This window comes from Leptonychotes weddellii, chromosome 10, assembly GCF_054177405.1.
Source record: "Leptonychotes weddellii isolate Sample4059 chromosome 10, ASM5417740v2, whole genome shotgun sequence".
Taxonomy (NCBI): Eukaryota; Metazoa; Chordata; class Mammalia; order Carnivora; family Phocidae; genus Leptonychotes; species Leptonychotes weddellii.
In genome coordinates, this window is record NC_138378.1 from 34272149 (window position 1) to 34296706 (window position 24558).

Consider the following 24558-nt stretch of genomic DNA (forward strand, 5'->3'; position numbering starts at 1 on the left):
CCAGAGGGAGAAACAGACTCCCCACTGAGCAGGGAACGGGATGTGGGACTGGATCCCAGGACCCTGAGATCCTGACCTGAGCCGAAGGCAGCCACTTAACCGACTGAGTCACCCAGGCACCCCTAACTTTTATTTTTCTTATTCATAAGTGATTCAACAATTAATTTGTTCAAAATAATAAAAGCAACAATGTATCTAAATGTATGCGTGTATATTTATATATGATTATATAACGCCTGAAATGAATGACAACAATGATATAGGGATGAGAGGGAGGAATTGGGAATTTTTATTTGAGGTACTTGCGCTACCCATGAAGCAGTATAGTATTATTTGAAAGTAGACCTAGATTAGTTGTAAATGTATACTGCAAACTGTAGGGCAACCACCAAAAAAAAGCTTTTAAAAAAATTGATACTCCACAAAAGGAGAAAAAATAGCATCTTGTAAAATGCTCAGAGTATACAGAAACAGGCATTCCCACATGGGAAAATGATATAAACAAGAATTACAGACAACATGAATCTTTCTCAGTAGGGTAATGGATAAATTATGGAACCACAGAATATTCAGCTATAAATGTATACATACTGATATATTAAAAGCATCAAGATATGGGGCACCTTGGTGGCTCAGTCAGTTAAGTGTCTGCCTTTGGCTCAGGTCATGATCCCAGGGTCCTGGGATTAAGCCCCTGTCTTGGGCTCCCTGCTCAGTGGGGTGCCTACTTCTCCCTCTTCCTCTGCCCCTCCCCCTGCTTGTGCTCTCTCTCTCTCATGAATAAACAAAATCTTTTTAAAAAAAGCATCAAGATATGTTAAGTGAAAAGCATTCTGCAAAATAATATATTAGAAATCTCTTCTATATAACTGTTTAAAATGATGAGAGAGGGAGAGAGAGTGGGGGTGGGAGGTACACGGACAAACAGAATAGACTATGAAGCCACATTCCAAATTGTCAGCAATGGTTCTTTCTGGCAAGAGCAATGGGACTTAGAGTAAATGGAAAGGGGGTATCTGTCTTGATTATTATATAAAATCTTTCTATGTATACATTGCAATGAGAATCTCTAGATATATTATCTACACAAATGCTTTTTTAAAAGAAAAAACAAAGGAAGCAAGAAAGGAAGAATATAGTGGTGTCTTTCCATAAAACCAAGAAAGCGGTTGCTAGCTAGTTTTAGTCACTGCCATAACGATTTCAGCCAAATTACTTCAAACAGGAACTTGAGATCCACCATTAACAATTTTAATTTATAGTGTCAATTAAGGAGCAATTTGATTTCCAACTATACTTTCACACAAATAGTTTAGATTGGCCTGTGAACAAACCAAGGATCCAACAGAATTTTGGAGCTAGAGGGGACTTTCTGGGCCCTCTCTCTATTCATGAGGAAACTGAGAACAAAGAGTTGTCCTAAAACAAACAACTAATTTCTTCACTGTTAAAAGAGGGAAGAACTCAACCTTCTTGCTCCTTGTCCAGGCCTCTGGTAAATTCAATTTATTTCTTCTAACTACTTTATAAATATCATCTGTGGTTCCTGAAAATTCCCAAGTGGTTCTGGAAAATTTTCATTTTCCAATCCTATTTCCAAATCACCTGAATAAAAAGAATTTCAGTTTCAGGTTGGATACAATAGAGAATTCATAGAACTCAGCATGGTGAAGGAATTTAGAAACTGTTTGTCTAACATTCTTTTTTTTTTTTAAAACAAAACAACTTAAGTAACTTGCTACATCCAGTGAGTCAGACACAGAGTCCAGAGTGGAACCCAACTTTGCTAACCCCCAGGATAGTCTCTCCCTGTATTTCCCATTCATTTTACTTAAAAAAAAAGGCAGTATGATCCTACACAAAGAATACACACTAACTGGGTGACACTGGGCAAGTCATTAAACTTGAAAACTAAGTTTTCTTCAACTATTAAATACACAGGGTCAATCAGGTGAGCTCTGAAGTTTCTTACTTCTTTCCATGAATCTGGAATTGTTAAGATAGGGTTCAAATGCACCATTAGGTCCTGGGTCCCAGTGGCAAAATGAAATACTGCAGTCCAACTCTCTGAGTAGCTTCAAAGAGCTATAGAGAAGGAAAGCACAGACAACCAGAAGAGAATAGAATGGAGTTCAGGAACTCCTTAGCATGGACCCAAATCTGGAAAGGTAGAACTAGCTGGTGAATCTGTGGTTTTAGATTCAGTAAAGTGCTTCAGAAAGTTGCCATGTGCCATAATTCCACACCTACCACAGGTTCCCAGGAAGTTAACTTCTCTTGAGCATCTAGTTTTCACCTCTTATTATTCCTTCCCACTAATGTTCTGAGAATGCATCTAATATAGCTGGACAACTAATAATAAATTATATAAATTATATATGCTATTAAGGCCAAGAATTTGGTTTCCTTTAAAAACAGCATTCAACAGTTGGTAATTGTTCAAACAAAAGACCAATAATACCTAAGTCTGATTCTGATATATTTGAGGATAGAGTAACACGAATGTAATCAACCTTTTTCTGAAAAATCATGAGAGGCAGACCTCAAAGGCCTGTTCCTTACTCATTCCTCAGCTTACATTTTGCTATCAGGCAATTCTTGCTAGCATGTATATAGTTAATAGCACTACTTATGTCTTCATAACCTCAGTTTAAATAACTGTAAGAAAGCACCTGTACAAAATCTCTTCACATTGAATTATTTTCCTACAGTTATTCACTCTGTTCTTCCTTCGGATATATCCAATTCTTTCCTGCCCATAATCTGTTTTTCTTTCTCTTTGCCCTAAAAATCTTTTGTATAGGGCATGATACTTATTAAAGGCCGGAACAATAATGAAATACAGTTTCATCCCCATCCCCAGAACCTTCCATCGATCCCATCAGTTGTATGCTTATCTAGTTTATACGTTTTATCCTTTGAGCTTCTAAGTGGATTTTCATAAATTCTAAGTAGAGACACCTTTAGGATGAAATATGTTTTGATAGGTAAATCCTAAATTTGGGCAGAATAAATAGTTTAGAGCTCCCCATGAGTACCCTAAAGGTAGGACTGGGGCTAGGATGTGACTGGACATGTGGGCATTGGTGGGAAAACCAGAATAAAAGAATTGATCACTGGCATAGGTTTCTGCCCCTCTTTCCAAGCTGGTGAAGGTAGAGGAAAAAGAGGAGACAAATAAAAAAGCCCTAGCTAGATCTGGAGGATCCAAGAATAGATGAGGCCTAAAGACACAGAAAGCCAGGTAGGGAAGTTCCCCATTCCCACGCCACACTCAGGCCAATAAGATGCTCTAGGAGTAAAGCAGAAAAACTAGCCTCATATACTTGGGCAATGAGGACTTGACATTCTCACTGATTATTCCAGAAGTTTCAGACCATCTGATTCTACTACCACTAGCATCTACTGTCAGTGGATGCTGTGTGCACTAAGGAAACCACAGGCTACAAGACGACCATGGACACCACAGCAAATTCAGCAGTAACAGAAGCCAGTAACCCATAAGGAGGTAGAGGGCAAGTCCCAGCTCAGCAGAAACCAACAGTAGGAGGAGGGAGACCATGTACCAGATGGTCCCTCCCACAATGACAAAGAAGTTCCCTTGAATCCCACTGCCACCCAGCAGAGAGGAAAAGTGGCAAACAAATATAAAATGCCATGTATAAAGAGACTAGGCTTACAGGGAAGGAGCTAGCAGAATGAAGGCAAGAAGTCAGGCATTAAACTGAGTTAAAGAAGATAAACAGTTACAAAAGGCACCCTTCCTGCAATTTCCAGCATGGGCTGGGAAGGAGACAGTATGGGTGTGGACATCTGGTGAAGTCTGCCCCAGCCACAGGCCCAGAACACAGTCCCCCTGTGACTTTGAAGCCTAAGCCTGGGGCTGGCAATATAACTCCAGCAGCTGCACAGGACTCCCTTGGCAAGGCCCCACACAGTCTGCATGTAGCCGCTGTGGCCCAGAGAGTCAAAGACCAAGTAGTCAGTCCCTCTAGAAGCCCTCTGTGACCTATGGGCTCTGAAGTCCTCTGTGTCTTCTGCCTCCACTGGTGCCAGGCTCCCACTACACACCCAGCCACTAGGTACTGATCATCTGCTCCCTGTCTGCACTCAAGAGTAGCCTACTGTCTGCACAGCAACTCCAAACCAGTCCCAGCAAGGCCAAACCAGTGAACTTCTCTGCTACCTGGTGGCCAAACCATTCCTTCTTCATCAAGGTCTGTGCCCCTTCCAAGTATGTCCTCACTTGGACACTCAGCTCTAGAGTACCACCTAGAGTTTCTTTATATCTTACAGTTACTCTTTCAACATAGTTAACAATTCTTTATATTATACTTCTCCTGATTAACCTAATGTATAGTTTGTTTGTTTGTGTTTTTAAGATTTATTTGTCAGAGAGAGAGAGCACACAAGCAGGGGGAGCAGCAGGTAGAGGGAGAAGCAGGCTCCCTGCTGAGAAAGGAGCCCGATGCAGAACTCTATCCCAGGACGCGGGGATCATGACCTGAGGCAAAGGCAGATGCTTAACCAACTGAGCCACCCAGGCATTCCCAATGTATAGTTTCTATCTCCTGATTGGACCCAGAGGGCTACATCCACCTAGTCTCAAAATCTGAGTCTACCAATATTTCTACTTTCTCCATTTCCTCTCCATCCCTTGGACCATTCCCAGCCCCTCATGTCTCTTTCCTATAGAGATGGTCTTGGACAACCTTAGATCTATTTTATAAACCCTCCTCCAAAATACCATTTTATTTGTCAACTTAGAAACACATACGGGTTCTCTCCTTCCTATCAGATCAAATATGAACTCTTATGTTGAGATTTTTTTTAAGATTTTATTTATTTATTTATTTTTATTATGTTATGTTAATCACCATACATTACATCATTAGTTTTTGATGTAGTGTTCCATGATTCATTGTTTGTGTATAACACCCAGTGCTCCATGCAGAACGTGCCCTCCTTAATACCCATCACCAGGTTAACCCATCCCCCCCCATAACCCTCAGTTTGTTTTTCAGAGTCCATAGTCTCTCATGGTTCGTCTCCCCTTCCGATCCCCCCCTTCATTCTTCCCCTCCTGCTATCTTCTTATGCTGAGATTTTAAGGCCTTATGTGACCTGGCCTCACCAGCCCCACTGCACATAAGGAATACTTCCTGCCAGATAAGAGTCATATAAGTGTATAGCTCTCCTGATACCGCATCCGACTGTCATGTCTGTTTATACTCCTCTCTGCTCCCTCTTTTCCCACTTATCCCAGAGCCTTCTGGGGCCAGTTCTAAGAGCCCCACCCATTAGTTCTTTTGGGAACAATTTCTTCCTACACTTTTGTCTGCATTGTCCTCATCACATAATTGGCATTCTATTATACCCTGTCTTAATTGTCCAACTAGAGATACCACCTCCCAGATTAACCCTGTAATAGGCTTTTCTAATTTATTCATGGCTATTACCCTAACTTATTTTTAACTATATATGTCTTATACAACTTCACTACTCTTCACATAGTGGTAAGCTCAATGTTACATGATGGGAAAAGCAGACTAAATCAAATAGTTTTAACCCTATGTAACAGTTATGGATAGGACCACTGCGAGGCAATATAAAATCCTTCTATAGATTTGAAAAAGACACCCCTTCCTCCAAACTGATACAGCCTCACAGCTTGGCAAATGGAGCCCAGGCAGGATTTCAACTCAACCCTACAAAATTGTACATGGCAGCACTGGACTCATTAATGTATCACTGACTAAAAGAAGAGTCAAAGTGTATTATAAAAAAACTTTTAAAGGATGTTATCTCTTGAATTTTGTTTTAGTAGAATTTTATGCTACTATATATATATCACTCTAATCCTAGATAATGTCTCACAGCTTGGGTATTAGATTAGTTTTATGGCAAATTTCATGCATTAGTAGGTATCTCATGTCATTCTTTTCATGACCAATATTAATTGGAGGTATAAGTCTATGCTAGGCCCTGGAGCTAGGCCTTTTGGCACAAATATGGTATCTGACTGGTTTACAGCTCAGTGAATCAATCTATATTTAGAAGAACACAATTTTTTAATGTTACACTTACTGATAAACTTGTTTTGCATAGTCTCCAACAGTGCTTGGTGAGCATCTTCAGCTTGTAAAGCGTGTGAACATTCTCTAGCCAGTATGGTACGTACAAGATGCTCCCCACATCCTAGAAATAAAAGGAAACCAAGAACGGTTGAGGAAAAGCAGTGCTAAACACCCTCTTGTCTTATTAGCATTAAAACACCCTTATATGCCACTTAAGAAGTAGCTGTTTTGGAGAATAATTCAGTGATGGATGAAATGACTTCTATGAGCAATCTAGAATTTTAGTAATAAGACTCAGCAGAAAATAAACAAATAACTGTCTAATATCAAAAGGAAACAGAGAAAAATAAAAGAAAACCCCCTTTTTATAGGAATGGTTTACATAATATAGGAATTCAGATTCTCTGCCTAGGAATTTCCTAGGATTCTGTCTCATTTCCCTTGTTGGGTAACTACAGAAATTCTGTTTTATAATTTATTTGTTACATACAACTGTCCTAGTCTCCCATTTTGCCTCTGGCATCCCACACAGCTGGGTGCACGGGACAAGTCTAAACAGCCAGGGGCAATCTAGATCTCCATCGACCTATTTTTCACTAAAATGTCCACCACACCTCAACAGCTGCAAAGTGGACTTAATAAAATAGCACCTTTCTCACTTTATAATAGTAACTTACATAGCCTTCAGGGATGAATATTCTGTAATTTAAAAAAAATAAGAATATATTTTTAAATCCCTGGAGTAAACTGGGACCATTCAGACACACTAAGAAAGGGCAGGCATGATGGCGATGGGAAGCACTGCCTAGAATTCCATTACAATTTCTATCTGTTCAAAGTAGAAACTGCATGCAAAAGTAAAGACAAAAGAAATTTAACTTATAGGCTGGTAAGTTCAAATAAAAGATTTCTGAAGAGTCTGATTTTTTTTTCTTAAAATTAAAAAGCTACTTTCATAAACATTGGAGGGGTAAACCTTTTCAAAAAACTACTAAGTGACAGGGCACCTGGGTGGGTCAGTTGGTTAAGTGTCCCACTCTTGGTTTTGGCTCAGGTCATAATCTCATGGGTCGTGAGATTGAGCCCCACATCGGGCTCCACTCTCAGTGGGAAGTCTGCTTGAAGATCCTCTCCTCCTGCCCCTCCCCACCATGCACACGCTCTCTCTCAAATAAATAAATCTTTTAAAAAAATACTAAGTGCCACTTGAAATGCTTATTATATATAAAATCAGTTGCATTAATTAAAATGCAAATACCCTCTTACCCAAATAAGAACAGAAGATACATAAGACCTGCTTCCCATCTCTTAAAAAATAAAATAAAATCTTGAGGGAAGCAGCTCAGCATGGGCACTGGCTGCCTAACTTGCTTACACCAAGTCCCACACACCTGTGCTTTGGTGGTACTGCCCTTCTCAGTCAAGCTTGCTTCAGTCCCAGTGGGACAGGCCCCTCCCCCAGAAGACCAGCAGAAACCCCCACCCACACCACATGTCCCAAACAGAGTTCTACAGGGCCTCTGTTCTGGTGGAGTTGGTATCAGGGTCATTTCACAAGCAAACCAGAGCACACATAGTTAAAACTCGCCACAGTCAGGCCAGGAACCAAACACTGCCCACAACAAAGGAGAGCCTCTGTGGATGACTGGCCTAAAGGACAGAGCTGCCAAAACACAACAGCACAGGGCACACAGCACACATGGGAGACACTCCCTGAAATGTCAGACCCTGGGACCCTGGGCACTACATGACCTCTTCTTCATAAGGCCATTACTTTCAGGAGCAGGAGACATAATGGGCTTTTCTAACACACAAAAGAAGGCAAGAACTTAGACAAAATACCAAGCTGGAGGAATTTATCCCAAATGAAAGAAAAAGATAAAGCCACAGCCAGAGAGCTAAGCAAAAAAGATATAAGGAACATGCCTGATGGAGAATTTAAAGAAACAATCATAAGGGTACTCTCTGGGCTTGAGAAAAGAATAGAAAACATTCTATCCCTTACAAGAGAGATAAAGGAGTTAAAAAAGAATTAATCAGAGATGAAGAATACAATAAACAAGACTGCAAGTAGGCTTCATGCAATGAATAGCAGGCTGGAAAAGGCAGAGGAATGAATGAGTGATCTAGAAGACAAAATAATGGAAAATAATGAAGCTGAACAAAGAAGGAATTATGCAACACAAGAACAGACTCAGGGAACTCAGTGACTCCATCAAATGTAATAACACTCATATTATACGAGCCCAAGAAAAAGAAGAGAGAGAAAGGGGGCAGAAAATTTATTTCAAGCAATAACAGCAGAAAACTTTCCTAATCTGGGGAAGGAAACAGACATCCAGATCAGGAGGCACAGAGAACTCCTATCAAAATCAACAAAAGCAGGCCAACACCAAGCCATATTGTAATTAAATTTGCAAAATACCGTGATAAGGGAAAAATCTTGAAAGCAAAGAGACAAAATAAGTCCTTAACTCAAAAGGGACAACCCATAAAGGTAGCTGCAGATTTCTCAACAGAAACTTGGCAAGCCAGAAGAAAGTGGCATGATATTCTCAAAGTGCTGAATGGGAAAAATCTGCAGCCAAGTACATTCTATCCAGCAAGGCTATCATTCAAAATAAATGGAGATAGTCTCCCAGACAAACAAAACCAAAGGAGTTCATGACCACTAAACCAGCCCTGCAAGAAATATTAAAGGAGACTTTTTGAGTGCCAAGGAGAGACCAAAAGTGACAAAGACAAGAAAGGATCAGAGAAAATCTCCAGAAACAATGACAAAACAAATAAAGTGGCAATAAATACATAATCTATCAATAATTACTCTGAATGTAAATGAACTAAACGCTAAATGCTAGCTAAATCAAGAAGCACAGGGTGTCAGAATGGATAAAAAAACAAGACCCATCCACATGATGCTACAAAAGACTCATTTTAGACCTAAAGACACCTGAAGATTGAAAGTGACGGGGTGGAGAAATACTTATTATGCAAATGGATGTTAAAAGAAAGCCAGAGTAGCAATACTTATATTGGACAAACTAGACTTTTTTGTTCTTGTACTGTTTTTGTTTTTGTATTTTTGTATTTTTTTAAAGATTTTATTTATTTGAGAAAGAGAGAGAGAGAGCGATCACAAGCAGGGGATGCAGGAGGCAGGGGAGAGGGAGCAGCAGGCAGGGGGAGAGGGAGAAACAGACTCCCTGTTGAGCGGGGAGCCGGATGCAGGGCTTGATCCCAGGACCCTGGGATCATGACCTGACCCAAAAGCAGATGCTTAACCAACTGAGCCACCCAGGCACCCCATATTATTTTATTTTTTAAGATTTTATTTATTTTAGGGAGAGATCACACACAAGCAGGGGGAGGAGCAGAGGGAGAGGAAGAGAGAGACTCTCAAGCAGACTCCCTGCTGAGCATGGAGCCCAGCACAAGGCCAGATCTCACCACCCTGAGATCATGACCCGAGCCAAAATCAAGAGTCAGACACCCAACTGACTGAGCCACCCAGGCACCCCTGTTCTTGTATTATTTTTATCCTGCTTTAGTATCAGGGTAGTATTGGCCTCATGGAATAATTCTGAATGTGTTCCCTCTATTCCATTATTTGGAAGATTTTCATAAAGATTGTGCTGGAAGATTTTTGATTCCTAATTCAATTCATTCTTGTTATTAGTCTAAAAAGATTTCCTACTTCTTGGATTTAAGATTCATGAGTGAATCTTAGTACCCTGTGCATTTTTAGGAATTATCTGGGGGGTTTTTCTAAGTTAATTGATGTGTTGGTATAAAATTGTTTATAGTAATCTGTTATCACACTATTTCTGTGGTTATCTGCTGTATTTTTTTCTATTTCTCATTTTGGTTTTTGAGTCTTCTCTCTTTTTTTTCTTAGTTAATGTAGTTAAAGCATTGCCAATTTTGTTTATTTTCTTGGAAAAACTGGTCATTACTTTCAATGTTATGTTATTGTTTATTCTGGTCTCTATTTTACTTACAATTTCTGGGTTTCTTTAATTTCCTTCCTCTACTAGATTTCAACTAAGTTTCTTTTTTTCTAGTTCCTTGTGGTATAATGTTGTTTATTTGAACTTTTTTCTTAATACAAGCATTTATAGCATAAATTTCACTCTTAACATCTGCTTTTGCTGCATCGCGTAGGTTTTGGAATATTGTGTTTTCTTTTTCTTTTGTTTTGAGACATATTTTGATTTGCCAATTGATTTCCTATTTGGCCCATTGCTTGTGCAGTAGTGTGTTAATATTTACATATTAAATATTTAATATATACACTGTAGATTTTTCATCTTTGTTTTATTGTTGATCTTCAGTTTTGTACCACTGTGACTGGAAAATATAGTTGGTATGATTTCAGTCTTCTTAAACTTGTAATATTTGTTATGTCTCTTTTTATGTGATTTAACCAGGGATTCTTCTGTATATACCTGAAGAAAATGTGTATTCTATTTTTCTTGGATGGAATGTTTTATATATATCTTTTAGAACAACATATTCTGAAGTATGCTTCAAGTAAAAAATATTCTTGTTGAGAAAAAAAATTAAAAGCTCACCTTAAAAAAAAATCCTGCCAAAGTTATTCCATTAGTTTATTAGAAATCAAGTTCTACATTCACATAATGGGTAAAGGGTATCAAAGGATCGGAGCACCCATTGAGACTACAGGAGAATTCAACTTATAGTCAAAAAATTCACAGCAAAAGAAGGAGCATCTCTACCATCCACTCAGATTCCCCCACAGGTCCAGGGACAAAGTAATGTTTTCTCATGTTATTAATCTGTATGCGCACACACACACACACACACACAATACACTAGTAAAGGTTCTTAGCAATCAAAAAGAAACGTGGGCTAAGATTATCAAATGAAAGAACCTCTCTTAAGTAATGTCTACAAATTTTTAAATTTATGAAACATAAAGCAACACAAACTGATATAATACACAATTCTCTGTTTAGCTGGCATGTATTGTGACAGGCGTTAGGCACCAACAATAAATCACCCTAAAAATATTATCTATAATTGTAAATCATTGTTAAGCCTTTCATATCAGGAATTTTCCCTTCATATGTACAACCTCTCCTTCCCATTCTCTCCCTATCTTCATTTCCTCCCTCAATATATACATGCACAGATGCATACATACATACATATACATACATATGTGCATATTATGAATACACTTACAATATATACTCATTTTCAAAAATACAAACCATTCAAAAAGTGTGAAAGTAACCATAAGAGACTCTTAATCTTAGGAAACAACTGAGGGGGTGGGGGTGGGGGGATGGGGTAATGGGATGATGGACACTGGGGAGGGTATGTGTTGTAACGAGCACTGGGTATTATATAAGACTGATGAATGACAGACCTGTACCCCTGAAACAAATAATACATTATATGTTAATTAATTGAATTTAAATTTTAAAAATAAATTTTAAAAAAGTGTGAAAGTTTTTGTAAAAATCACTTCATATTTTGGGGCACCTGAGTGGCTCAGTAGGTTAAGCGTCTGCCTTCCCCTCAGGTCACGATCCCAGGATCCTGGGATCAACCCGTGCATCGGGCTCCCTGCTCAGCAGGGAGTCTGCTTCTCCCTCTGTCCCTCCCCTGCTCATGCCCGTGCTCTCTCTCTCTCTCAAAAAAATAAAATCTTTAAAAAAATCACTCAATATCTTGCCAGAAGTAACTTCCTTGTATTTTTTGGTAAAGTGTAAATGTAAATATCCTTCCAGATCTGAATATCATTTTATAAGCATCTAAACTTACAGGAAGATCTAAAAATGCAATTTAATATATAACTTTCTGAGCAGGATTGTGGTGTTCCCTATTTTGTTAAATTTTTGCAATATTATTTTTATAATCAGGGAATAAAACAGCAATAAAGCTAATAGAAAAGAAACCATTTTTGACACTTACTATGTAAAGATACTGTGGTAAGCTCATGAAACTCCATAAATTTTAATTCCCTTTGTGTACATATTTGATGTTGAAGAGTGAAATGTTATACTTTAGAACAATAATAGTTGTTAGAAAATTGGCATATTATAAGCTAAATGAGTGTTCAGAAGGTTATGTACACATGCCTCAAGTCAAAGAGCTAAACCACATGAAGTTAACATTACATCAAAAATACACAATATGTGTCAGAGAGACTTTTCCTCCATTGTTATACAAGAATATACAGGGTTTTCCAATGATTGATTTTTCACCGAGAAACTTAAAATTATGACTTCTATTCGGACATATATCACCTCTAAAATAAGAGCGCTGACATCAAAAGCTTGTTCTCCTGCAGGTTCCAATCAAAGAAAAGTTTGACTTATGTGGTTTTACCCACAAAATTCCAAGGTTTCTTAGAATATGCTGCCAGATAGCTGAAGTATGATTCAAAGGCAAAGAGTTCCATTCATTATACACAGATATGAAGAAATAAGCCTTTCATTGTGTCCTCTTTTTGTCCTTATTCAGGCAAGTATGTATTACACTCTCAGATCTTAGAAGAAAACATGAATTATACATAGAATGAAGACCTAACAACAAACCTAGAAGAAAAGTGTTATGAGCACACCTCAGAGATATTGCAGGTTCAGTTCCAGATCACTGCAATAAAGTGAGTCAAATAAATGTTTTGGTTTCCCAGTGCATATGAAAGTTATGTTTACACTATACTCTAGTTTATTAAGTGTGCAATAACATTATGTCTAAAAAAAATGTACATACCTTAATTAAAAAATACTTTATTGCTAAAAAATTGCTAACCATCATCTGAGCTTTCAGCAAGTCATAATAACTGACCAAAGATCACGATAACAAATATAATAATAATGAAAATGTTTGAAATACTGTGAGAATTACCAACATGTGACACAGACACAAAGTGAGCAAATGCTGTTGGAAAAATGGTGCCAACAGACTTGCTCAACACAGGGTTGCTACAATTCCTCAATTTGCTAAAAAAAACAAAAAAAACAACGGAATATCTGTGACCCACAATAAAGTGAAGCACAATAAAATGAGGTATGTCAGTAAATATCAAGTTCTAAAAGAACTTACTTATTTTAGCATCAGTAAGAATGACAACTTCATGGATTAAAACACATAGTGAATTCATAACGTACATTCTAAAAAGCATCTGTCACCTCTGAAAGATGCTATGGAACCAATTCACTATTCTGAAAACTGGTACGTTAAAATAAAGATTCTAGCATTTCTCTGTCCTTCCTTTAGGAACTGTACAGCATGGTAACCACATAGTTTATGAAGGAAAATTTTCTCCACAGAAGTATCCCAACTAATAAATGAATAAGAATTAAACAGAATTAGAATATAATCATTTGTAACCTATAATGTGATAACTGATATAGGCAACAATCATCAATAGCTCCTAATACCACAAAAAGACACAGACATTAAATGTCCCTTGATAAAATTACACCTTTGTAGTCTTGTCCCACACCAAAAAATTTACAGCTGAATATGAACAAGCCTCTAAATTTAATTATCAATTTCCACAAATAAAGAGAATTTGCAAAAAAAAAAAAAAAAAAAACACCTATAGTTAACATCATTACTTAATGGTGAAAAACTGAATTGTTTCTCCCTGAGATCAGAAACAAGGTAATGATGCCTGCTTTTATCACTCCTATTCAACAATATTCTGGAAGTTCAAGCCATTGCAATAGGGCAAGAAAAAGAAATAAAAGGCATAAAGATCAGAAAGAAGCAAAACTGCTTTGCAGATTACATAACTGCTTATGTAAAATCCAAGGGAATCTACAAAACAATTACCAGAGATATCTCTCCAACTTCTTCCTATCTTATTAGTAGTCTAGGGCAAAGGTTGGCAACAGATAGCTACCTGGTACTTATCAGTCCCCAAAATGTGGACTTGATTTTCATTTCTTCTCCTATTTACTCACTCACCAGATTGTTACTGACAACCTACTTGGTGCTAGGCCCAGAGTGCATAGCAGTTGGCAGGGGACTGTTGCATAATGTCAGATCTCCCCAGTGGTGTTGGACCCCTACTTAACTCTTAAGTATTCAGTCAACTGTCATTCTGCCCAGTCCAGATGCCAGTCCCCTCACTGTGTATCTTACAGATCAACCCTGAGGATTTAGATGAGAACCCTGGATTCAGCAGGAATGCTGGTCACTCCCATAGCCCACTATGAGTCACTATCCATGGCCCACTAGTCCCAACCCTAAGCCCAGTCTCAGCTCACTCCTTCACAGTGTGCTTCCTGTTGCTGAGACTTCAATATGCCCCACACTCAAAGACTTCAGAATTATAATGTATCTCCTCTCTGGTGAGAATTGTAATACATCTCCTTTCTTGTGGGGATCCTTAACCTTTCAAAACCCACACCAAAGATGAATTCGCAATAAAAAATTACAAACCACACATGCGTGTGCATGTGCACGTATGTGCACATACACATATACACACACACACTTATAAGATGGAATGAGCAGATGTAAAAATAGAAGGATTATCAAACCAAGAAGTGGTACTAGAAGAGAGGTGGACAATCATTTTGTTAAAAAATACAAAGTAAATATTTTAGGTTTTATAGTCTACATATGATCTCTCTCAAATATTCTTCTTTTATTTTTATAACAAACCTTTATTTTTTTAATTTTATAGATTTGATGTATTTATTTGACAGAGAGAGAGATGAGAGAGAGAGTACAAGCAGGGGTGGCAGCAGAGGGAGAGGGAGAAGCAGGCACCCCACTGAGCAGGGAGCCCAATGTGGGGCTCGATCCCAGGATCCTGGGATCATGACCTGAGCCGAATGCAGACGCTTAACCGACTGAGCCACCCAGGTGCCCCTATAACAACCCTTTAAAAATTTAAAAATCATTCTTAGCTCATGGGCTGTACAAATATAGGCCACAGGCCAGATTTGGCCCAGAGGTGATAATTTGACTATCCCTGTAACAGAACAATTTGTAATACAAAGATTAAAAGGAAGAGAGATCATAAATTAAAAAAAAAAAAAAAGCAATCTGGTAGCAGGTGCCAGGGGGAGGTGTGCAGATTTTTCAAGGCACCAAATTAAACCTTTTAAATTAGAAGAAAATTGTTTAAAACTCAATGAAGAGAGAGAAATAAAAGGTATACATAGAAAAAAAAAAAAACCTAAAAAGCATCCTAGAATGATAAAGAGAAGGAAAATAAGGCATTAAGAAGCCTGGAGTATAAAATGAGACTATCCAACAGATTAAGAGGCATTTTGAGATAGAGAAAAGAAAGAATGGGGTGAGGGAATACTAATATTTGAAGAGATAATGAATAAGAGTTTCCAGAATTTAAGTCACAAGGAAATTCTTAAACTGAAGATGCATACAGTGTTCCAAAGAAGATGAGTACAACAAACCCATCCTTAGGTATACCACAGTGAAGCTCTGAATGAAAGATAATCAAAAACTAATCACAGGGCACCTGGGTGGCTCAGTTGGTTAAGCATCTGCCTTCGGCTCAGGTCATGATCCTGGGGTCCTAGGACTGAGCCCCACGTTGGGCTCCCTGCTGAGCGAGGAGTCTGCTCCTCCCCCTTTCCCTTTACCCCTCCCCCCTACTCATGCTCTCTCACGCTCTCTCAAATAAATAAATAGAATCTTTTTAAAAAATAAAAAATAATCATAAAGAAAAGAGGGATCATCTACAAAGAAATTAAAATTTAACTGTTCCCAACCAACAAAAGAGGCCAGAAAACTAACATCATAAAGATGCTAAGGCAATAAACAGAAAATAACTTGTCAACCTAGAATCAGTTAAACTATCATTCTAGAGTGGGGTGAATACAAACTGTTCAGACATATAATGACAAATTCATTCCTTTGAGATTTTAGCTCCCAGGTTACTTCTATTCTTCCCAAGACTACTCCTTGTCATTAATTCCTATTTGTTTGTTTTTCAAAGATTTTATGTATTTATTTGACAGAGAGAGAGTACAAACAGCGAGAGCAACGTGGGCCTTGATCCCAGGACCCTGAGATCATGACCTGAGCCAAAGGCAGACACTTAACAGACTGAGCCACCCAGATGCCCCAATTCCTGCTGATTTTAGTATTTACATAGGTGATTCTCCCAACACCTTGGCATCTAGATTCTCTGATATCCTCTCTTCAAGTTATCCACACTACCTCATACATTCACTCCAGTGACAATGTCATTATCAATAACATTAACTGCTCCATAGTCTCAATTGCAGTCATCCCACCCTTCCCATCTTTCTGGCTCACCTCTTGAGCACTTTGATTCCAACATTCCCTCCACCTCACCAAAAACTGCCATCTATTAATTCTGTTGGTTTTAAACTATCCTGAACTTCTCTTGGGGCCTCACCTACTTCCTTATCCAGCTAAAATTCCAATGCTTCATCAACTTATATACATTCTCTTACTCCTGAAGGCCTCCATGTTTCTCTCACCTCATCCAACTTGTCTGGCAGAAGCCCACCCTGGAGTATCGGTCAAAAGTACTACACAAGGCTGCAAAAACAAAAAGCCCCCAAACCTTAGTGCCTTAACATAACAAAAATATAATTCTCATTAATGTTACAGGTTGTACTTGGGGCACCAGAGAATGTGTTCCACAGAGTCATTCAGAAACAAACCCAGGCTGATAGGTCTGTAACTGCACCTCCTGGATCATACCCCCTCCAGAACAAGAGAGCCATCCAGGGCCTGGAAGTCACACATATCATTTCCATTTCAGTCTAGTGGCCAGAAATTGTCACATAGTCTCAGGCAACAACAATTGGGCTGTGAAATATGGAGGAGCATAGGAATAGTCAGAGAGCACTACATTAAATGTCCCTGTCATCTGACTAAATCTAACTTTCTATGCCTGCACCTGCACAGCTAAATGAGGTACAGCAGCCATCCTGTGACTGTGGGGTGACATACATGAGCAGGAAGGCATACCCACTGAGGAATGTAAGAGAGAAAGGACAGACCAGGTACCAGGCAACATTGTTGGGTAGCCCAATCAGCCCCAGGCTACTTCCAGGTTCCTGTTATATGAGATCTAAAATGAAACAAAACAAAAGCTATCTGTTTAAGCCACTGTAATTGAGTTATCTTTTTTAAGCCCAAATGCATTCTATTTTTCATGTTTTCCCTTTGGCATAATAAACATAAAATTTACCATTTAACCATTTTTTAAGTGTACAATTCAGTGGCATTCACAGTGCTGTACAACCATCACCACCATCTACCTCCAGAACTTTTTCATTTTCCCCAAACTGAAACTCTGCACCCTTTCAACAACTCCCCATTTCCTCTCTCCCTCCAACCCTGACAACCACCGTTCTACCTTCCATCTCTACAAATTTTACTACTCTAGGTACCTCATATAAGTAGAAGCATACATTTTTGTCCTTTTGTGACTGACTTATTTTACTTAATGTCTTCAAGGCTTATTCATATTGCAGCATGTTTCAGAATTTCCCTCCTTTTTAAGGCTAAATAATATTCTATTGTTTTATATATACACATTTTGTTTTTCCATTCATCTGTCAATGGACATTAGGGCCAAATGCATTCTTAATCTATATAGAGGAGCTATTTGCTGAGGTAGAAAATGGCTCAGAAAACTTTACACTGAAAGAAGACAACCTCTAGCTACTTCCTCAACTCAAAACTGCGTTGAGTTAAATATAATTTCTGATAAGTTCAAGTAGGTGTATTTATCAGATCTCATTAGCAGCAATACATGAAAAAGATCATTTGGTCTGAGCACATATTTTCACTGAGTTATTCTGGAAAATCCATGATATACTTAATCGCTACCAACCAACCAAATTTCTTCTTAATTTATTTGAATAAATGAGAGAAATTTTGATTAAAATAAACCCTTTATGATGCCTGAAAAATGGAGCCTTACATATTTAAGAGTACCTTTTTTTAGGCGGGGAGAAGCACAGGAAGAGGGACAGAGAATCTTAAGCAGACTCCCCTCTGAGTGCAGATCCCTATGCAGGGCTCCATCTCACCACTCTGAGATCAGGACTGAGCCCAAGAGTCGGATGCTTAACTGACTGAGCTACCCAGGTGCCCCAGGAGCTAGTATTTTCTATGCTACAGCCAGATTCATGTTTAAATCCAGCTGAGTGACTTTGGAACTCTTAATTTAAGCCTTAGTTTCTTCAGCTGTAAAATGAGAAAAGCAAGTAGCAGCTACCTCATGGAGCTATTGTGAGGACAAAATGAAACAATGCACATAAAACATTTAGCACAGGGTTGGACTCTTAGTAAGCACTTAATAAATATTACAATGAGGGTAATAACCTTCTTAAAGGAAACGATTTTCTATTATTTTCTTGTTCTCCTCAATCTCGTCTCTGTACTTTTCTTCTATTATGACAAGGTGATTCTCAGCTAGCCCGACCATCAACACTGATAGCCTAGAATGTAGTTAAAAAGTTTAGCCTTTGATTTACTATTCTGAAGGCTACTGCCTCAAAGCAAGCTGAGCCTTCACATAGAGGCAAAATGATGACCTGAGTAAACCTTTCATTATCAAAACAAAACAAATAATATGAAAAAAAGTGTCTCTTAGTCTGGCAGAAAACATTTTAACTGTGGTTATCCAGGAATTGTGGGCTATGCATGATTTTTGTTCATTATTTATTATTATTTTCCCTAATTTCTATAATAAATGCCTATTTTTTTTTCCCAACAGGTTTATTGCCTGACTTTAATATTACACTCCTGCATTCACAATACTTTCTCTTAAGGCAAGATAGTAAAGAGCAAATCAGAATCTCCCATAATGGGATTTGGCTTACTTCCCTACCTGAGTTCATGAGTTGGTAAGGGAGACTGAACTAGTGCTACAGGTGTTTTATTCATCTGACCTTCATCACATATTTAGTATTTTCACTTCAGCTCTAGTGATAGATGCAGCCTTCAAACTAAGATAACTAAAAATATGCAAACATAGGGGAGCCTGGGTGGCTCAGTCGGTTAAGTGTCTAACTCTTAATTTCGGCTCATGATCTCGGGGGTTGTGAGATCGAGTTCCGCACCAGGCTCTGCACTGGGCATAGAGTCTGCTTGAGATTCTCTCTCTCCCTCTGCACCCCCCTTCCCTCTCCCTCTTAAAAAAAAAAAAAAGCAAACATAATAGCCCCCCAAAATTGTATTGGAAAATCATGTTTTAGTTCCAAAAGTTAAGTAACAAACTGAAGTGTCTGCAATAAGGATAGAGAAATAAAACTTTACCAACTCTTGGCTGACATTTAAGATATATCTTCATCATTTCAAGATAATTTTTAATCTTTTTTATCTTTGTCTCAATTTAATAGTGGCAGCAGGAAAATTAAAAGAACTTTATGTGTCAAGTTTTTGATGCAGTTTTCAAATGTAGAGTTTTAATGTAGTGTTTAAATGGTAGAAGATTATAATTCCTCCACAGGACCTCAAAATGAGATTAGGATTTTAAAGTATAACTCCTCATCTCACAGATCTTGCTCTTCTTTGGGAGACTTTATTTCTTCTAAACCACTCTAACCTCAGTTCGAATACAAAGAGCCCCCAGAGGGGGAAAGTGAAGTTGCACTCACAGGAGAGACATAACCCACATTCCCGGGCAGCCTGCATACACAAGTACAGGATCAGCAGCAACAAAAGCTCACATTCAGTACCACTGGCACACCACACATCTCCAAGGATTACTGATGATTGTGAAGTATTTATGTCGTCTTATAAATGCTGCCATTCACTCTCACTGCGGCTAGTGGGCATCTGAAAAATCTTTCAACACATCCCCTGTTAGAAGTCCACAGGGACAGATAAGTAATGAGGAAAGGCCTTTCCAAATTTAAAAGGAAACATTTGGTACTTCAGTTTCCAGTATTGCAACATCTCTTTTTCAACAAAGGAATTTATTACATAGTACGTCACCTTTTCCCTGTCGGAGGATTTACTGCCAATTTTGGAGTTAGGTTACTTCTGGTTTTCAAGCCTGTCTTGTGAAATTAAAGAGAGGACTGCCTTAAAAGTGATAGAACACACATGATTTCAGTCTTCACAGTGTCCCCATGGTTATCAAACCTGGAACCTATTATATACAAGAAGAAAACATAAGGAGCTTCATAAAGAGATGGAATAAGGAGTGAAGATGTCTAATCCAATAAGTCTAAAGGTTATATTCACCAACACACACTAAGTGTTTCCTCAATATTTAGTTATCTCTAATCCATAGCCCATCAGCACACTTTGGATATTTATAGTAATCTATCAAAAACAACTCAGGCTTTTTCTTTTTTTGATCAATAATAAACAACCATAAGAGAAACCAATTTTACAAATTAGTTCCTAGAGGTCTCATCTCTTATAAATTAGGATGTGATTAATATATGCGTTAGCATTTCAAAATTACTTAAAGTAGAGAAAAATATATTAGAACAGTTATAATTAAACATAGGAAAACATCTCATCTACAGGACAGTGCTAGGCATCTGCTACATACACTAAATGCCTGATAATTACTAGTTATTATCACTATTATCAATTTTACTGAGAAGGTATAACCAAACCACAAGAGATTCAACTGTCTGAATAAGAGGTAGCTACATAAATGAGAAGAGTTCCAGTTCTGTGAATGCCAATACTTCCACAAATTAAAAAACAAAGAAAAAACTCTAACAAAAATGAGTAGTGAAAAGCCTTTATCCAGTCTACCATGTCAGAGTCTATGGTTAACAACACAGAGGCGCCCCCTCCCAAAGCTTGAGCCACCCCTTCTTTCCCTTGCTCCTCCTTGTCAAAGTCACATCTCAAATGTGGGAATGTACCCCATATTCATTCCGAGCATGTATAAAGATAATAAAATAGTTTCTTCCTTTCTGACCTAAATATTCTAAATTTAGTTATCTAAATTACAACACTCTGTTTAGAGCACCTGGGACAAATGGTGCCAGGCAGGGAAAAAAATCGGAGAAAACCACCTCACACAAGTGGTGTTCTTAGCTACGATGGAGCCCCTAAAATCCTATCACTACTGTTGCATTTGTCTGGGAAACATACTACATGCATAAGCATTAGACTTATTTACATTTGAGAACTTCATTAGCGCAGTAGTCACAAAAGAAGCATCACTGTTTGTAATTTAAGCTGATGCTCTTATACACCTTCTACACAGAGTCCTGTTCCATTAGAGAGAAGAACCACAGATGAGGAGAACCAACTCCATGTGTGGAATCTGAACTAACTCCCTGAAGATCATGCCTCAGTTTCCTCACTGGAAAAAATAAATGGCTTAGTTTAAATGGTTTTAAAACCTCATAAGAAAAATTTTTATAGCTGTACGAACTTTTAGAACTTTAATAACATTCCAGTTAAAATTCAGTTAAGAGGCTTACAATGAACAGACAACTTACGAGAAACACCTTATAAAATGCTGTTAATTAATAATACATTTCAAATAAATTCACCTATAGAAGACTTTATTTTTTAAGGGGGAATATAAAAGGTCATAACTCACTGACTACCATTAATTGATCAACTACTATATATCTGGGGCTTTCACAAACATCACTTTATTAAGGCTTTACAATTAACTGGTACTGCCACCTCCACTGGGCAAATAAGAAAAGTAAATTGGAAAAACAAAGAGGCTAAGATCCAAGTCTTGTAACTCTAAGTAACATGCTTGTTCCATGATGGTCCACCACTGCAGAAACCATGCCTATCCCATCATGCAAAAAAAAGGAGATACAAACAAAACCTCAAAGCCTCATAAACATAAGTCAAGATCAAAGTAACAATTACCTGCAGATAAATAGCACAAATTTTGACACCAACACTTAGGATTGTAGATAGCTTCCAATTTAAACCACAACACTCTAGAAACAATCACTAATCAAGTACTTAAGGAATAATATTAAAGTTGAAGGGGCACCTGGGTGACAGTCAGTTAAGCATCTACCTTCAGCTCAGGTCATGATCCCAGGGTCCTGGAATCAAACCCACATTGCAATTCCTGCTCAGTAGGGAGCCTGCTTCTCCCCTGCATGTGCTCACTTGATCCTGATCTCTCCCTCTGTCAAATAAATAAATAAAATCTTGGGGGGGTGGAGCAAGACGGCAGAGGAGTAGGAGACCTGGATTTCCTCTGGTCTAAGGAATTCAGCTGGATAGGGATCAAACCATTCTGAACACCTACAAACTCAACAGGAGATCGAAGAAAAGAATAGCAACAACTCTCTGAACAGAAAAGCGACCACTTTCTGGAAGGTAGGACGTGCGGAGAAGTGAATCCAAGGTGATATTCGGGAGGATAGACGGCGGGGGAGGGGGCCTCCGTCCGCCGCTTCTGGCAAGTGACAGAGCAGTGGAGCACAAAATCGGAACTTTTAGAAGTCGGCTCCGCTGAGGGACGTCGCTCCAGTGGCTAAACGGAGGGTGGAACCCTCGTGGGACAGTGTGATCTCAGGACCTTTGGGGTCACAGAAAGACCGGGGGTGCCTGAGTGCGGCAGCTCCCAGGTACCGGAGCAGGGAAGCTGGCTGCAGAGACAGAGACAAGGTGCGGGCTCTCAGCTCGGGGTTGCCATAAACCGTGATCCGCAGCTCAGTCGGGCCACTGCTCCTCTAGCAGTGACCCAACAAGTGGCAGATCGGGGAGACTCCCCATCCTCCCCCGGGAGGAGTGGCGCGGGAGTGCACCTCATGGATCAGCTGGGTTGGAGACTCCACACGGGGTCGGGGGTCAGAGATAGAAAAGCTCGGTCACAGGCCGGGTGAGCATGGAGTGCAGCCGGAGACTTGGGAGTCGGGAGTGATTGACTGCTTTTCTCCGGGGGTGCACTGAAGAGTGGGGCCCCAAGTTCTCGGCTCCTCCAGGGCAGAGATTGGGAGGCCACCATTTTCACTCTCCTCCTCCAAAGCCAAACAGAAAGCTTGCAGGAAACAAAAGCTCCCGAGAGCAAACCCGAGCAGATTTCTTAGCCCAGACTGGCAAGGGAGGGGCTATTCCGTCTCCAGCAAAGACATTTGGGAACCACGGCAACAGGCCCCTCCCCCAGGAGATCAGCAGGAACAGCCAGCCAAGACCAAGTTTATCCATCAATGAGAACAGCAGAACACCAGCGCTAGCGGAACACTGCACATAGAATCCATGGCTTTTTTACCATGATTCTTTACTCTTTCAAAGTTAATTTTTTTTAAACTGTCTTTTTTCTTTTTTTTTTTTTTGAATTTTTCTTTTTCCCTTTTTCAAGCAACATCTTATCAATCCCTTTTTTAAAAAACATTTTTATTTTTCATTTTTAGAGTCATATTCTATCCCTTCTTAGTAGTTACCCGTATTTGTGGCATATATATATATAAGTTGTTCTCTCTTTAAAATTTTAAGATACAGTTTCTTCTAAGAAATCAAAATATACCCTAAATCTGTAGTGTATGCTTTGTTCTAGTCTCCTGACTGAACACATTCTCTCCCTTTTTTTTTCTTTTTTTTAAATCCTTTTTTCTTTTTTCAAACAACTTATCAATTCCTTTTATAAAATTTTTTATAATTTTCATCTTTACACTCATATTCCATCCCTTCATCATATCAACCCTTATTTTTGTACATATATAATTTTTTCTTTCTTTAAAATTTTGGGAGGCACTTTCTTCTAACAGACCAAAATACACCCAGAATCTAGTGCGTGGCACTGATCTATGCACCAGCCTGATCATATCTGATCACATTCTGGGTTTCTTTGTTTTGTTCTGTTTTTGTTTGTTTTTATCTTTTTTTTTCTTTTTCTTTTTTCTTTCTTTCCCTTTCTTTTCCCCTGGCTTCAGGTCTTTTCTGATTTGTTTAGAGTATATTTTCTGGCGACACTGTCACCCTGTTAGCATTTTGTTCTCTCATTCACCTATTCTCCTCTGGACAAAATGACAAGACAGAAAAAAACACCTTAACAAAAAGAACAAGAGGTAGTAGCGACTGCCAGGGACCTACTCAATATGGACATTAGTCGATGTCAGATCTAGAGTTCAGAATCAGCACTTTAAAGATACTAACAGGGCTAGAAAAAAAGCATGGAAGTTATTAGAGAAACTCTTTCTGGAGAAAAAAAAGAACTAAAATCTAACCAAGTAGAAATCAAAAAGGCTATTAATGAGGTGCAATCAAAAATGGGGATGCTAACTGTTAGGATAAATGAGGCAGAAGAGAGAATCAGTGATATAGAACACCAAATGATGGAAAATAAAGAAGCTGAGAAAAAGAGAGATAAACAACTACTGGATCACGAGGGCAGAATTCGAGAGATAAGCGATACCATAAGACGAAACATTAGAAAAATTGGGATACCAGAAAAAGAAGAAAGAGAGAGAGGGGCAGAAGGTATATTGGAGCAAATTATAGCAGAGAACTTCCCTAATTTGGGGAAGGAAACAGGCATCAAAATCCAGGAGGCACAGAGAACCCCTCTCAAAATCAATAAAAA

At 38.7% G+C, this 24558-nt stretch overlaps 1 protein-coding gene across 1 annotated transcript in view; it reads right to left on the reverse strand.

Annotated features, from left to right (window-relative positions):
• TASP1 (taspase 1) overlaps window positions 1-24558 on the reverse strand; it is a 259816-nt gene that overhangs the window by 98323 nt on the left and 136935 nt on the right. The window contains exon 8 of the mRNA XM_081832292.1: window positions 6088-6241. Coding sequence (XP_081688418.1) covers window positions 6088-6241 — 154 coding nt within the window. The remainder of the gene's footprint in view (window positions 1-6087; window positions 6242-24558) is intronic.